The 17818-nt window shown below is 31.3% G+C and overlaps 1 protein-coding gene across 10 annotated transcripts in view; it reads right to left on the bottom strand.

The window, feature by feature from the left end:
* Nucleotides 1–17818, bottom strand: part of RNPC3 (RNA binding region (RNP1, RRM) containing 3) — a 70893-nt gene that overhangs the window by 36633 nt on the left and 16442 nt on the right. For 4 of the 10 annotated variants that reach the window (XR_011073553.1, XR_011073551.1, XR_011073554.1 and 1 more), the window contains exons 9-16: nucleotides 16608–16759; nucleotides 14487–14648; nucleotides 13313–13407; nucleotides 13166–13224; nucleotides 10950–11082; nucleotides 10168–10239; nucleotides 8421–9127; nucleotides 7520–7598 (exon numbers count right to left, since the gene is read on the bottom strand). Coding sequence is in view for 1 of the 10 variants with exons in the window: in XM_068540415.1 (XP_068396516.1) it covers nucleotides 10180–10239; nucleotides 10950–11082; nucleotides 13166–13224; nucleotides 13313–13407; nucleotides 14487–14648; nucleotides 16608–16759 (661 nt within the window). In the remaining 9 variants the exon portion in view is untranslated. Of the gene's footprint in view, nucleotides 1–7463; nucleotides 7599–8420; nucleotides 9128–10167; nucleotides 10240–10949; nucleotides 11083–13165; nucleotides 13225–13312; nucleotides 13408–14486; nucleotides 14649–16607; nucleotides 16760–17818 lie in introns of those variants that run through there. The other 6 variants (XR_011073558.1, XR_011073550.1, XR_011073556.1 and 3 more) reach the window with 5 other exon arrangements.

Below are 17818 nucleotides of genomic sequence, written 5' to 3'. Positions count from 1 at the left end.
ACCTGAATTAACTATAATTTATTGTCCAAGGCTTCCCCTGGAAGTTGCAAGCTTTTAATAGACTCCAGAGTTCCAAAATAGTGACATCAGGCAGATTCTGCTGGTGCAGCTGTCTAGGTGGGGAGATGGAATCCTGGTACTTCCTACTCCACCATCTTCCCAGAAACCTCTTAGGTATAGATTTTCATGTGAACAGTTTTTTTTTTTTTGTTCTTCTTAGATAAATACTTAGAAGTGTGGTGGATAGGTCACATGTAAGTGTTTGTTAACTTTATTACAAACTTCCCCAAACTGTTTTGCAAAGCAGGTGTACCATTTTGTACTTCCACCAGCAATGTATGAGAGCTGTAGTTGCTCCACATTCTTGACTGCTCTTAGTACTATCAGAATTTATCTTAAGCCTTTCTAATAGGTGTGTGGTCCCATCTTATTATGGTTGTATTTTGCATTTGTCTAATGGCTAATAATGTTTAGCATCATTTCATGTGCTTGCCATCTGCAAATCTTTGGTGAAGTGTCTTCAAATTTATTGTTCATTTTTTTGTTTTGTTCTTATTGAGCTTTTCAAGTTCTTTATATATTCTGGATACACTCCTTTGTCAAATATATGTTTCCCAAAGACTTTTCCTAGTCTGTGGCTGCCTTTTCATTCTTCATAGTGTCTTCTAAACAAATAAGATTTTTATTGGACAAAGTCCTATTTAGTTTTTTAATGGATCAAACTTTTGGTGTTGTATATAAGAACTCCTTATGTAAGCAAAGTCATACAGATGATTTTGCTAGAAGTTTTATAGTTTTACATTTTACATTTTGGTCTCTGATTTATTTTGAATAAATTTGTGTGAAAGAAATGTATTAAGGTTCACTCTTTTTCAGGGTGGGGGGGCAGATACAGGTGTCCAATTATTCTAGCATCTTATATTTAAATGACTACCTTTCTCCACTGAATTGTCTTCTCATTTTTGTCTACAATTAATTTACTATACATGTGGGTCTATTTCTGGACTTTTCTGTTCCAGTGATCTATGTATCTATCCTTCTGCCAAATACTGTTACTTATTCTAGCTTTATAATAAGTCTTAAAAGTATGTAATCTAAGTCATACAACTGTTTTTCAAAATTGTGCTGGCTATTCTAGTTGTTGCTTTTCCAAAGAAATTTGAAAGTCAGCTTAGCAATATCAACACAAATATCCTGCTAGAATTTTCAATCTGAAATGAATCTATATATCTGAGGTGACAAAATAATCGTGAGTCTTACAAAACATGTACACAGTGTATCTCTCCATTTATTTAGGTCTTATTTTTTTAACAAATAAAGAATAAAGGTGGAGTCTTCAGCATACAGGTCTAGTACACATTTTGGTAGATTTATACCTAACTATTTCATTCTGGAACTATTGCAAATGGTAATTGTAGAAAAAAATTTCAATGTCTAACTGCTCATTGCTAGTGTACAAAAGTATAATTGATTTCTACATATTTACTTTTAATCTTACAATCTTGTTTAACTCGATTGTAGGAGCTTTTTAATTCTTTGGGATTTTCTACATAAACAATCATATCATCTCTGTATAGGAATAGTTTAATTTCCAATCTGCATAGCTCTTCTCTTTCTCATTTTAAGCACTGGCTGTCAGTGAGATTTTGAATAGGAGTAGTGAGGGTGCCCTTCCTTGCCTTGTTTCCCCTTTCCTTAGGGAAAAAACATTTAGCCTTTAACCATGGAGTATCAGGATAGCTGGAGGCTGTGCAGACACTTTTCAGCTTAAGGAAGCTCTTTTCCTAGTTTACTGAGTTTTTATTAAGAATGGATATTTAATTTTGTCAAATGCTTTTCTTTCACTTATTAAGATGATCATATGCTTTTTCTTCTTTAGTCTATTGATAGGATAAATTACATTTACTGATTTCCAAAGGTTCAATAGCCTGCATTTTTGAAGATAAACTTCTTTTGGTCATGATTTAAATCCTTTTTATGTATTTCTTGATTCAACTTGCTCATATTTTGTTGAGGACTTGTACATCCATATGAGAAATAGGAATATGTGGTTTTCTTGTAACTTTTTTTTACCACCAGGGTAATGCAGGCCTCTTAATATGAATTTGGAAGTGTTCTGTTGTATAGTATTGTTGGTTTTTTCATTTAATGTTTGGCAGAATTCACCAGTGAAGCTATTCAGCCCTCCAGGGAGATTTTTAGCTACAAAGTAAATTTATTAGATGTAGAATTGTTCAGGTTACCTACTTAAAAAAGCTTTGGTAGTTTAACACTTTCAGGAAGTTGGCCCATTTCATCAAAGTTGTCAAATTTATGGAAATAAATTTGCTAAAAATATTCCAATATCATCTTCTTACAATTTGAGGGGGAGGAGGGGTTGTTTTCTTTGGCAGTAAGGCTAGAACTTTTTCCACTTTATTAATCTTCTCAGGAACTAGTTCTGTTTCCAATGATATTTTCAACTGTTTTCTGTCTATAAGTTCATTGATTTATGATTATTTTTATTATTTCCTTGTTCTGCATGCTATGTGCTTAATTTACTCTTCTTTTTCTAGTTCCTTAAGGTAGGTTAAACCTATTATTTTTCTTCTTTTCTAATATAGCTAATATAGCCAAATTCTCTTTAAACCCTCCTCTTAGCTGTATCCCCCAAATTCTGATGTTGTATTTTCATTTTCATTCAAATATTTCCTAATTTCTCTTATAAAAAAGTCTGCTTTGATCCATATATTATTTAGAAAATGTTATTTAATATCTAGGAACTTGAACATTTTTTTCAGATATTTCTTTTACCAATATCTGGTTTTAATCAGCTAAAATCAGAGAATGTACATTGTATGATTTAAAGTTCTGAACTTATTAATGTTTAATGTTTTGTGATACTGAATCATTTGTCTTCTAAATGATTCACTGTTGTTTAGTTCTTGGGGTTGGGTAGGAAGAAAAATCTTACTCTTTTTAAACAAAAGGATGGATACACACAGTTCAAAAAGAGACATACCATCATATTGTGGTATTAAAATTTCATAAAGGATGATTAGGAAAAAAAAAAAAAGTCTAAAATCCTCCTGGACGGGAGGAGGGCAAAAAATGGCTAAGAAACACTAGATTAGAGGTGTTTGACTATTTTGTTTTATTTTTCATTTAAGATGTAATATATTTGTCATACAGAAAAGTGTAAAAAAATATAACAGACCCCATATCCCAAGCCCCAGATTTAACAGATGTTAACATTTAGACAAAATAGTCTTCAGATATCTTTTTTAAAGAAAAATCCAATATATACAGAACTACCCAAAGTTCAATCTCTTTCCCTTCCACCTTTTTCTTCCATAGCAAGATAGTCAATGTCTTCATAAATAATATATAATATTTTGTGTATCTTATTAAGCTCTGAAAAGGTTTATACAATAAAGTAATTAATCAGTTGCTCAGATTTTCTTCTGGAATTCTTAGATTTTTCAAAGATCCTGGTATATAAGTACAATAGAAGTGGTATATTGATGCTACACCATAATTAAAAAAAATAAAATTTCCTGCGTAGTCAAATACCTTTTACTCATTTCTGATATTTATAAATATACACATATATTTTTAAAAGAATATAATCCCTTTAAATCTTTGTATATTAAATCATAGATACCTCGTTTGATCTCCCAGTTTTTCCCCATGGCATTAAAGCTTATGCTTAGTATGTAAAGGATCTCTCTTTCCTGGTACTTTTCCCGTATTCGGTGAGTCTTTGTTGTTTATTTTAGATTCCCTATACTGGCCTTTGTGTGACTGCTGTATCTCTACTACAGTTTGCTTTCAGGAAATGTCAGAGTAGAATATATAGTAGTTTAAGTTCTTGGGGTGGGAATTCTATTTCTATTTCTGAGAATCATCAGTTCTATCTTTTATGTGCCTAACACATGTAGTTAGCTCTCATCTCTACTGAACAGTCCTACTGAAGTCTCTATTTTTCGTTTTCATGCATTAGTAAAGGAAATTAAATGTAACAAAGTATCTTACTAATTTTATTAAACTTCTCCATTACTCACAAAGGCAAGTGTTCTCTTTTTATAGGGTGGTAAAGATCAAATTATTATACCTAAGCACTCAGTACTATGCTTTTTGAATTTTAGGTACTTAATAGGTATTGATTCCTTCCCCTTACTTCCTTTCAAAGACCTAATCTCTCTTGACGTTGATTTTTGAAGGAGTCTCATTTGCACAGCAAATACCTTCCAAATCATCTAAAACAGCAACTTGTATGCTACTACTTTTTATTTGGTGATTTACCTAATCAGAATTATGCTGATTCTGTTCATGACTAGGGTGAAGTTACTCTGAGAGCATATGCCTCCTTAAATTTTACACCCTAGGAGCCTCCCTCCCTATACACTAGTCCCTGCCCTTATAAAAGGCATAAATGGAAAACAACCACATGGCAATAAGAGTTTTATATACTGTATATTGTAGTAAAACATTTGCTTTTGCCTGCCTAATATCTAAGTTTCTCTTTTGATTTCATAGTGCTATGCTTTTCCTTTAGAGAACAAGTCCATTCCCAACTCTCCTTTCATGTGGTTTATATGAAACTTCACTTCTCACCTCAGAGGTGACACATTTGACCCACACTTGGTCAGTGTGCCAAATCCCTCCAGCAAAAAGAAAAAGGTACTTACTGTTTAAAGTAACTGAAAAATTCAATGACAGACTAGCTATTAGGGCTTTTGCTGTGGGATCAAATTATAAGTAGTTCTCCATTTCCATGACGAGTTTTTAAAAAACTCATGGGTTGGGGGCAGTTTCTGTACAAGTCCTAGAAATCTTTCTCATTTTACTTACTTGAGGCACATGCTCAGTTTATGAAGTAGTCATGGGGTTGGAATATACGTTATCCATAAAAAGGTTAATTCCTAGACACCAAAGATCCTAAACTTATCAAAATAGTCTCATGCTCCCTAAGTGTGGCAAGGAAGAATCTGGGCACCTCAGTGATAATCATGGTGGAAAGATGACTGAAGTTTTATCTAAGACCTCGGAATTTTTACATCACCTTCAGGACCAGGTGAGTTGAGAACCACCACAACCACCACCATGACAGCTAATGTTTATTGAAAACTTGATTATATATATAAAATATAAATACCAGATTTTATATATATATTATTATATGAAATATAAATGCCAGATTTTATATATATATTATATATATAAAATATATATATATACCAGGTTTGTTTTAAGTATTTTATATTCATCTTATCATCTTTACAACAACCCTGAGGTAGGTATTTTTACTAACCCCATGGAAACTGAAAAAAAGGTACAGAACTTGCCCAAGGCTGTAAAGCAATTAAGCTATACACACAAGATTTGAATTTAGAACCTATACCTGTAAAACCACTTTAATACACTATTTCTCAGAAAACTAGTTAGGCTAAAATTCCTGTCACTGTGGAAGGATAGGGACTCCAGAGTTTTATTTAGGTTGATTTAAAAAAATATTTTTTTTGGCATACCTGACAGATCTAAATGTTCTAAGGAATAATTTTTTTAGCTTTTGATTCACTACTCCTGTCGTAATTTTTGATAATTTCAAAATCCACTTAGATGATCCTTTCAATACCTGAGTTTCTCAATTTCTTCATCTCTTTCCATGACTCTGCTTTCATTCAACTACCATGTTCACGTTCTAGAATGTGAACTTAGTCACTAATTACTGTACTCTAATACTGTCAATTTCAGTCCCTTTCTTATTTCAACCTCCCAAATTTCCTATCTCTAGAAATTAACTACAACACATCTTCAACCACACTGCAATCTCAATGGATCATACCATTTCTCCACTGTGCCTCAAACTCCTTCATTTTATTAACTTGCTTGTTACCAGATTACTTTCCATGTCCCTCCTTTATCATCATTCTCTTGATTATATCAACACCTCTCCCTTTCTCCCTTTTTGTTGTATTCACCTGGGAAAATTCCAACTTTAATCATTTGACTCTGTGTCTACTCAATGATAGGACCAAGGCTAAACTTAACTGGAGAAAAACACAAAACCATGTTGACTGATCTCACTTAAATTAATAACCATGGACTTCAATTATGCATTTTAAGCAATGTCTAGCAATTCTTCTAAGAGTCTATTCATTCTCTCACTTTCCTAAACATCTATTTTACATCTTCTTTTCTTTCCTCAATCCAACACGTTTTTCCCCAACACTTCTTCCCTCTACTTCATGACCTTGCTTCCTATTTCACTGACAAAATGTGACAAAACTTTTATATGCTCCCACTATATGTACTAAACTGCAAATACCTAAACCTATATAATCTGTCCTTCTTTCCACCACTATTAATGAGCTGTTTACACACTCATCTTTAAAACTAACCCTTCTATTTGTACACCATATCTATGGCTCCAGCAATACTCCTCTCCTTCCTCCATCATGTTCTCTACTAGCGTAGTCCTATTAACACATAAATCTGCTATATCTTCAATCTTTATAAAATAAAAACAAAAACCTTTTTGATACCATACCCCCCTATATTAACAGTCCATTTCTCTACTTCCCTAGAGAGCAAGACTTAACAGAGTTGTCTTCAGAACTCATCTTTCTTGCATCATTAACAGACCTGACATATTTAATCACTCCTTCCTAGTTGAGATTTTTTCTTCATTTGGCTCTACCTATTCCTAGTCATTCTTCTTTGATGTTTTCTTACCACTTGACATCTAAAAGTTAACATGTTCCAGGGTTCACATTCTCATTCTTCTAATTCCTATCTTTAAGCTTCTCATTTACCTTATTTCACAAAGCTATGAGTAAAAGGGAAGAAGCTGTGATTCACAACATCATTCCAACAAAGATGTGACTCTAAGATAAAACTGTTATTACATACTCACAGGAGAGCATCAATCAGAGCAAATTAAATAAAACATATCAAAGTTTCATACTTAACATAGAGCTGAAATTAATTTCACTAAGGGAACAGAATAATTTTATATGAGAAACATTTACACCACTGACTGACATTCTGATAGACTGGGGGACACAAAACTGGAAGACTAAGGGGAAGGATACAAATTCCCTAAACTGTGAAAAATCCCCCACTACTAAAAAAACAAAAACAAAAACAAAAACAAAATCGACAACAAAAAAAATCATCAAAACTCATAGCCAATCAAAACCACTCCTAGAATAATTACAAGAAATAAGATTACTATAAAAAAAAATGTTAAGTGCATTAGTATCCAGGTAAGAATGAAAAAAGGGCAATATTTGTAATCATAAAAGAAAATTTACATTTAATATAAAACTACATAATAAAAAATTTATGTAGTTATCAAATTACACTTTCCTTGATATATAAAACAAAGAAAAATTAAGATCATTATTTTATTGGAAAGAAAATAATTTATTATATATGAGGAAGATGATTAAAATACATGTGATATATCTCTAATAAACTGATTTAAATGCATATAGTTTTAATTTTTAAATACACTTTAAAAGCTGTTACGCACAGTTCCATAGTCCAGGTGGTCAATTTCGTCTCCACAAAGTTGGAAAGCACTTGAGAGATATGAAAAATTCAAATGGAACCTAAAATACCATAAAAATTCATTAAAAGTAATCATGATTATAAAACAGTTCACTAGTTTTAAAATAACTAAAAGCTAAAACATTTATATTTAGAAAATTAGTGAATCATGTCAGTACAACAAAATTTTAATTGTCTAAATAAACAGCTTACACAGAAACTGATTTATAACATTAAAAAATAAAACATTTTAACTGTGCCAATAGAAAAAAGTAACAGCAATTTCAGTATCTCTAACTTTTTGTACTCAGTGACAATGATTAACAGAATTTTTCATTGGTTTCATCGTACTATTTATAGCAGGATTTGCAAGAAAGAAATGTAAAGGGCTCCAATGCTTTATTTTCCTACTTATAAAAGTTTAGATGGTTAGGTTGGTGTCTCGGATCCACCTTACCATTTTAATCTAACAAGTAGAATCTAAACTGGTCAGTCCTTAGAACTACTGAGGGACCTTTTTAAATTAGATTCTTGGTCCCGATTCCAGAGATTCTGATTTATTAGCTCTAGGGCAGAGTGCAGGAATCTTTACGTGTAAAAATTCTTCCTCAGTGGTTCTCAACCTTGGTTGCACATTAGAACCAATACTTTGGGAGATCTGAAAATCCTAATATGTATGCTGCAATCCAGACCATTGAATCAAAACTCTGGGGGAGAAACCCAGGCATCAGTATATTTTTTAGTTTATTATTATTGTTTTCTTTAGTCAGTATTTTTTTTAAAAGTTCCACAAGTCATTCCAATATGCAGCCAAAACTGAGAACCACTGTTCAGGTGGTTCTGGTTATCAACTAGTCTGGAAACCACTGCTCTTACATACCTACCAGAATTTTTCTTTCCACTTATTGAGCTACCCTGAGTCAACATTATGTCTTCTCTTCTCTGTTACTCTTTTCTTATTCCTTTTGTTTTACTTTGCTTAGAAAAAGAAAGAGGAAAAAAGATACTTCTACTTGCTATCTCAATAATAAAACCTCAGATGTAAGGTCTGCTACTCTTATTTGGAATTTACATTGAAATCCAGTTATTTAAATTTTCAACAAATGTACTTTTTAATAGGAAAAAAAAAACCCAATCAAATTTTACAACACATTATATATACAGAACACCTAAACTAGATACATCATGAAAAAGAAAACATATATGTTACTGAATTAGGTTTAGAAAATACATAAATAGAAGAAACAAGAATAAAATTTGTGTTAAAGCAAATGTATACCTTGTCCAAGTAAAAAGCTGACCTGATTCACTAACTTTCCCTGGCAAAACTACATAACCTAAAGGACAGCACAGAAAATTCAGCAACAAATCTAAAAACCATATAAAAGATTTGTTCAATCAACACAGATAATTTTAAAAATACTTCATTTCAATACATTGTAAAAAAATTATTGCTTAAACTGGATCAATGGGTTGGGGAGAGACAAAACACTTGCAGGAAAATCCAAAAAGCACTGCCCCAAAAAGGATACGACAAGAAAGGATACACTTTGTATGACAGTATTACAGCAGTATTTACGCAGGAATGCTTCTAAAGAAGAACAGCAGAATGCAATTTAATTTTTTTCTGATTTTTCATGTTAGATTTACAAATAAAATGATTTTTTTTAAACATACACTGAAAATGGTTTATTTTTATCTTTTCTTCTAAGCTATTTGTAAGACTTCTGACTATACCAATGTAGACACTTCACAACAAAATTCAAATATTCAAGGTGCCTCCCAAAAGGCATAAACATTAGGCAAAATTTTCTTTATATCATTTTTTCAGCTTAACCATCAGTAATTCGGGCTCACTTACTTCATGTTCTTCCAATATACTAAGGCAGAAAGATTTAAAATAATAAAAAACAAAAGAAATATATTTCTACTCATCTTTCTTAAATCAATGTGACATAAAATGCTTAATTCTACCATTTTTAATCATTAAATTACTTAAGTATGAATTAAAATTGCACATTTGAAAGATGAAATACTTGATTCCAAAAAAATATGTACCTATTTCTGTGAGGTGTACAATTAGTAATTAGCAATGCAAATTCTCAGGTCCCACCAAGGGTAACCAACTTGTCCTGGCGTGGCAGACACTTTCCCAGTGTTAGCATTAAAAAGTCCAGTATCCTGGAAAACCCCTTAATCACAGGAAAACTAGGGATGATTGACTACCCAAGGCCCAACCCCCTTGCAGACCGACTGAATCAGAAACTCTGGGTGGGGGTAAGGGGAAACCCAGTAATCTCTGTTTTATCAGGCCCTCTAGGTGATTATAATACATATTAAAATTTAAGAACTACTGCTTTACTCTATGAAGAAAAAGTAAATAAAGACTAATAAAGATACACTGCCCTTATAAAATTCATTCCCCAAATTTAATTTTTACATACAAACAGGTTTTATTCCATAGTTTTAATCGTGAAGTTTAATGGAAATTAACTGCACAGACAGAAAGAGTCAGAGGGAGGATCCTTTAAAAACGTTAGAAGGTACACGAATTACTATTCTCTCAGGCTTTTATCCTTAATTTTATCTCAAGAAAGTCTTGTCCTTTTATTATGTTATCTCCACACTTACCTTTACTAATTTTTAACACTTTCTTTTTCCTTCTTTAGAGTCTTGTTTTGGTCTAGCAGATCGAGCAAACTGCTAATATTTAAACATTAAGGTTTTCTTCACAAACATGAAAGTAATCTTTTCTAAAGAATTGTCAAGAACTTCCTAATGTAGGGTAGGAGTAGTTTTTAATTTATCTCTATATTTGTCTTCCTACTCAGTCATTCATCAAATATTTGTTGACTGCCTCCTAGCTGTCCATGATCTGGGGAAGAAGTAAAAAATTCACCTTTTCTTTTAGTCATTTTTTACACCTAGACCTTTGCTCGCTCCTTCATTTATCCCACTGATTTCTAGTTTGAAACTGCATTAACTACTGAAAGCAGGATGGTAAATCAATGATATATTTTGTTATTAAAATTCTCAAACATAAATATGGATTATAATACAATAAAATATACGATAATAAAACTACAACGAATCATATCTTTCTTTAACGATTCCAAATGTACTTCTGGATACTGAAGTATCTTAGGCTTAGCATGAGTATGTATATTTTAAGCTGTATTAAGTAAAATGTTTAGACTTGGCTGGATTTTAATAACCTCATGATGCTTATTTTCCAATAAAAATTTAAATAACATTACCATTTGACTCAACTAAATATATTTATAACTGAGTATTCTCAAGCTAGAATGCCAGCTGTTGAGATGAAGGATAATATAAAAATTGGTTTCAATTATACCCTTACTCCTAAAAACTATTGATCCATAAGTCTTGGAACAGACAGATTTGAAGGATACAACCACCATAGGTTTTCCAAAAAGAATGTATCCATTAGCTTCCTTTAATGCTTTTGCTGCTGCTTTTTCATTTGGAAGTCCAATGAAAGCTTGTCCTTTCATGCGACCTTCTTTCATCAAGCGTATATCAAACCTAGAAGTCATGGAAGAAAGAATGGTTTTGACTCAAAGAATTGTCAAAGAATTCTGATGAAGTCAATGGGAATGTATTCAACAATTTAAAAATTTGCTATTTCAGAATAAAAATGACTATACTATCTGATTAGCACATTACTCAGGCTTGCTAAAATTATATTTTATATTCTGTTCTAAAATTGATTCTGTAAGTAGGTAATACTTATAGAATTATTTTGATGATATGCTTATCTTTTTTTAGCTGTTATAAATATATGTGATTTAAAAATCATATTACTAGCAACTATAAAAGCAAACTTCATAAGTTTTTCTTTCATATCTCTATTTTTAAACAGTTTTATTCAGCCAATTTAACACTACTGATATTTACTCAAGTAAAAAAAACAACTATATGACCAAGAATAAAAGGGTTGACAGGAACTACAGAAAAGTAACATGGAATTTCAGAGTAGGAAGGGACTTTACTGATCATCTAGTCAAAAACCACCATTTTACAGATGGTGTGTAGAGACGGAGTGACTTCTTCAAGGTCACACCGATCACTAAAATTAAAGCCAAAAAACACAAACCAGAATTTGTATTCCAAGTGTAGTCTTCTATTATTCCCTAGTGTATTCATTTTTCAACATTTTGGGGGAGGAAACTATACTCAAAACTCTTAAAAAAACAGACTAATTTATAACTAAAGTACCTCCTAGCATTTAGTCTATTTGACTAGCAAAAGCATATAAAGAATGCTTAAAGTATCCAAAAATGCAGCTAAATCCTTTTCTAACAAATACACATGACTAGTCCCACAGGAGACAATTACTAATTCATCATTTTGATGTGTACAGCTTTCTCAATATAGAATTTTCTTTTCCCTTCAAATTTTAATGGCAGGCAATACTGGAAATAGAATGTATATACATGATATATATATATGTGTGTGCATATATATATATACACAGACACACAATACATATATTTATATATATCTATGTGACACATACATATATTTATATATACACACACACACATATTATCTATTTTTAAATTTTTTCCCCTTATAATCATGATTCAAAGGCGGCAACAAGAAAAAGGGCCAGTATTTTGCATGGCCAGCAACATAAACTTTTGGTATCCTGGTAAGACATATCTGTCACTAATGAATATAAAGTGGACATGGTTTTTAAGACATGGTGCTCACTGTGCATGCCTATATAAAAAGGTACACAGCCCAGATAAGACTTTAAAAATATTAGTTTCACATGAAGATTTAAGCAAAATTAACTAGAGTCATTTCTCTAATTTACCTCCATTCAAAAGTCTCTCTCCTTACCTTTTCTAATTTTCTTTACTTCTAATTTATATGGCCAAGGTCTTACATACTTTAGAGTTAACCAATTATAAAATTTTAAAGAATGAAATTCTAACTCCAAACGTTAGCTTTTATATCATTTACAAATCATATCCTTCTCTTTTGCACTCATAAAATTGGAAGCCTTCCCAACTGAACGAAGAGAAGTTACTGCCATGGTAAGAATCTAAAAAACTCTGCCTGACTGTTACATATTCCTGGATGAGTCATTAAAATGCTAGTTTTCAAAATGTAATCTTTGGACCAGCAGCTTAGTCATCATCCATACAGATTTTAGAAACACAAATTCATGGGCCCTATCTCAACCTAGAATATCAGACTGTCTAGAGATAGACCAAGGAAATGGTTTTAATAAGCTCTTACACAGGTTAAAGTTTGAGAACCACTGCTTTAGAGCTAGGGATTGAGGCCTGTTTCTATAAATAATGCTTTATTGGAACTCAGCCATTAATATTCATTTATGTATTGTTTACAGCTGCTTTAATGCCACAAAGACAAAACTGAGTAGTTGCAACAGACACCATAGTATTTTAGTATAAAAATATTAAATTTTTACTATCTGTCAATTTAAAAAGAAGTTTGCTGACTCTTGCTCTAGATGTCTAAAAGATAAACTTCTTCATATAATTTTAATCTCTAAAGGGGAACTGATGTTTAAAAAAGGGCTAATTCCTAACAGATTAAAAACAAAACACAATTTGAGAACATACATGCCACTTACATTATGCGTTGTGTTTCCGACGAAAAGTCAACGTATCTTCCAAAAATAAATTTAAGGTCCTAGAATTTCAACAAGGAAAAGACTAATAAGGAAAGCCAGGGGAAAAACATGTAAAATAATAAAACCAATTTATAAATTTCAACTTACCTTTTCTTGAACTTGTTTAGCTAAATTCTTTACATAAATTCTACAGTTTGGTTCACCAGGTTCATAACTTCTAAAAACTGAAAGTGTTTCCATTTCTTATATAAAAACAAAACAAGGATATAAAATTAAGACAGTTTCATCAATTTTTCAAAGAAAAACTATAATGGCATTGAAATATATCTGTTAAATAGACAAAATAAGCATTAAGAAAATGTTAAAACCATACAAATTAATGGCAATGTTACTAATGGGATAAAAATACCCATTAAAAATCTAAAGTGGTGATATGAAAATAAGTTTATAAATTTCAGGCATCAAGAATAACTAAAATTTATCAAATAAACTATTTCTGTTAAAATTCTGTAAAGCTTAACTTTAAGATGAGTTACTTTATTAAAAAAACTAAAGCAAATAAAGATGCTACCAAATATTTGTGTAATTATTTTGCTTAAAGTCAATCTCCCAAACTACCAGCACCAATATATTCAAATGTAAAAATAAAGTACTCAAATGTAATAATCAAGTATTTCAGGCAAACTGTGGCTTCTGAATATACGGCTACTCCTATTTAGTGACAATTACCATCTTTCCTGACAACTAGATGTTCTAGGCAAAAATATGTCAGTTGGAAGTCTGTTTCCCATTATTATGGGAAAAATTATAATGTGTTACATGTCAATCTAAAACCCCTAAATATTTTCCTAAAATACACTAAAACAAGAAAAATCCGTTAAGAAGTAAAAAACTATCACATTAGGATATAAAATTCATAAACACAGGCTTTTAATCACCAAATAGTTAAAACTATTTTTTTTTAGACAAATAATTGCTCTGCATACATCTCAGATATAGTACTGTGATGGTCTATCAACTGTATACAGAATACAGAATTCCAGACTGTGGGCCACACCGATTTAACACGTCATATAAGTTTCAGGAATGAAAACATTCTTCCAAATACATATAGACTGGAAACATTATACTGAGAGATACTTTCCTCCCTATAAAGTATGAGTACTAAAAACCAAAAGTGGTGATTAAAAACATTAACTGGAGAGAGATTTTGAAGCATGTGCTTTGAATAAAGTAAACAACATGAAGAGATTTGTTTTGCTTCTGAAGGGGCAAAGAAATGTAAAATGGAATAAATGCTGGTTTACTTCATGAAAATTACCTTCTCTAGAAATTCTGCCCTTTTCCAACTCCCTTCTAGAAATACATTCTGATGGCATTTCATCAGAGTCTTCTTTAATCTCCTCTGCGATGCTCAAATTTGGTTTTGGGAAGATTTTTCCAAATCCTATATTGGATGCATCAACTTCAGAAGCAGGTAAGTCTAAGAGTTAACAGTGACATCAGCCATTAAAAATCCCTCCCTTCAAAACAGTTTTTCTTTTCCATTTTTAATTTTTAAGATATATTCTAGCACTAAAACTCTTTGGTGTTTTTCTCAATACTCTGAAACAGGGATAAGCAAACTTTTTCTATAAAGGTTCAAACAGTAAATACTTTAGGCTTTGCAGGCCATATGGTTTCTATCATGACTACTCAACTCTGCCACTAGAACATGAAAATCATAAAATAAGACACTTCCATTTGAGGGTACTAAAAAAATATCCATTATACTTCTCACCAAAAAAAAAAAAGAGCCAATCCTAATCAAAGTCAGGAAAAAGAAGTATTTGCACACTTAATTACTTATTCAATTAGGAAAATTAAAAACCATTATAAATTTTAAATTTACAACATAGCAACATAATGGATTACATTCAGAAAACATGAATTTTAGCTTCAGCAAAAATTAAACTGACTTGGGGGAGAGGGTTGGGAAGGACAGGATTAAACATTCAGTAGAAAAATTCTAGTTATACTACCTAAAAAAACAAACAAAACCCTAAAAAAGCTGTGAAAATGATGCAAATAACATGCCATATTTAGGATTATAAAAGTCTCCTTATAACATAGAAAAGCCGTCGTACCAACAGACCTCCTGTGGCCTGAAGGCAACAGTAAGAAAAAAACTTTTAAAACTGTTTTTACTGTTAATTCAGCATTACTCTACGTTGATGCAGAATGGGACGATTGTCCCCCTCTCACAAAGGTCTAAGTCCTTGAGCAAATTAAACTTAAAAAAATAAAAATCTGTGTCAAGGGGTGACTAGCCATGAGATAAGAAAGAAAACCATACAAAAATACAAATATAAATACTGAAACAAACAAAAAAGGAGCTATCTGAAAAGGCAATGCATTCTCAGTAACCATCAGAGAGACAGGAATTAAAACCAGTTACAGTTTATCACTCAGTACATTTGCAATACTTACTAGAACTCTATCCTATATTCACACAAGTGCTCAAAGATATATGTACAAAAATGTATATTCCAGAATTTTCTGTAATAATAAAAAAAATGGAAACAACCTCAACTTCTATCAATAGAGTATAATTAAATAAAGATTGTTATAACTATACTATGGAGTGCTATGCAGCCATAAAAAAGTAACCCATGATGGCTATTTAAAAAAAGAAGTAAGGGAAAATAAAATGTTTATAAACAAGTATAGGATAAGATCTGGAAGGACTATTTTCATACCAAATTATTAACAATGGTTATCTCTAAGTATTGGGATAGGGAACAGTGGGGTTTGAGGTGTTAACTTTTTAAAACTTTATATGCTCCTGTTTTGATTATATTTTTTCTATAAGCTGGTATTATTTCTCAAATTTAAAAATTAAAGAACAAAGAAATGCCACTGTAGTATAATATCAAATTGTTTAAAATAAGCAGAAAAAAATCTGTAATTTCAATACATTATCTTCAAACTTACAAACAGTATCTTGTAAACAATCTTCCATGTCTTTTGGATTAAAAAAAAAAAAAATTTTACATGAAATCTACAACTCAAAAAATAATCACAGTTTGTTTCCCTAACCAAAAATACAACTGTACTAATAAAACCAGAGCATCACATATAACAAGCAATGAAAAAACAGATCAATACAAGAAACTTTTATCATATTTTTAGTGTAAACATCAGCAAAAACGAGACTAAACCTCACCCTAGAGTTCATTACTAGCAAAAGGTAACTGTGACAATCTTACCACTAAGCTCCAATTTTAGTTATATAAAAAAGTTTAAAATGGATAGTATTCTAAGACACTAACAAAGACCTAATTTCATATTTCAAATATATTCACAAATACTAAAAAACAAAAACATATAAAATTTAATTCTAATACAAAAAAAACTGAGAAGAATTTTTACATAGCATGTTAAAGAACTGGAATATGCTTACCACAACTTTGTTCTTCACAATTTTGTTCTTTTTCTAAATCTTTCTTAAATGCAGCTGACATGTCGGTAGATATATGGAATTCAATTTTTTTATTACCTACAGGTTGTGGTTGGTCAAATACATCCGAAGGTAACAACACTGGATGTAAACTGCTGTTTACAAACAATCACAGCATTACTTTGTAATTGCAAATAAAATTTTGAGTAAAACATTATTTCATATTTACTTTAAATTTAAAAAGCTAACACTGATAAAACACACTATAGGCATTGAACAAAGTAACTTACATTTAACTTCAATAAATCCTAACAAATATTCTCATATAGGTATTATTAAATTCCTAGTTTAGACAGATAAGGAGTTTGAGGCTAAAGGATGTTAAGAAATTGCATAAAGTCACTCAGTAAATGACAGAGACAGGACTTTAGGACTATTGATTCTAAACTTCAGGATATTTACCAATAAGCAAACAAGTTCATTCTATGTTTAATGTAAGCATTTTATGCACTGTATTCTATATACTATATATAATAAACCTATGCAGGTCAATGCAGTAGCCACAAGCCACATGTGGCTAATAAGAATTTGAAATGTTGCTGTACTTATGCTCTAAGTACAAAATATACACCAGAGTTTAACAACTTGGTGTGAAAAAAGAAATATAAAACGTTTTAATAACATTTTATATTAATTATATGTTAAAATAACATTTCAGATATAATCAGTTGAATAAAATATATTATTAAAATTAATTTTATCTTTTAATGTGGTTATTGGAAAATTTAATTGGTTCACATTACAGCTGACCCTTGAACAACTTAGGGGTTAAGGGCCCCAACCCTGCAGCGGTTGAAAAGCTGTATATAACTTCATCAGCCCTTCATATCCATGGTTCCTCTAGATTATCTATGGATCCATATCTAGGGATTCAACCAACCTCAAGTCATGTAGTACTGTAGTATTTATTGAGAAAAAGTCTGCATATAAGTGGACCCACACAGTTCAAACCCGTGCTGTTGAAGGGTCAACTGTATTAATTTTTAATTGTTTGGTGCTGCTACAGATCAAAAGCATGGGACTGTGGTGTCAAAACATACATAGGTGGGAAATATGCATCATATTATGTATACTTAACATGAAAGAGTAATTAAAAAAAACCCAAAGACCCATTCCTTTAAAAATGTAAAAAGATCATTTTAACAAACTTCTTC

Source organism: Eschrichtius robustus, chromosome 3, assembly GCF_028021215.1.
Source record: "Eschrichtius robustus isolate mEscRob2 chromosome 3, mEscRob2.pri, whole genome shotgun sequence".
Taxonomy (NCBI): domain Eukaryota; kingdom Metazoa; phylum Chordata; class Mammalia; order Artiodactyla; family Eschrichtiidae; genus Eschrichtius; species Eschrichtius robustus.
The sequence above is the reverse complement of the archived record's forward strand: the minus strand, read 5'-3'. Positions and strand labels throughout refer to the sequence as shown.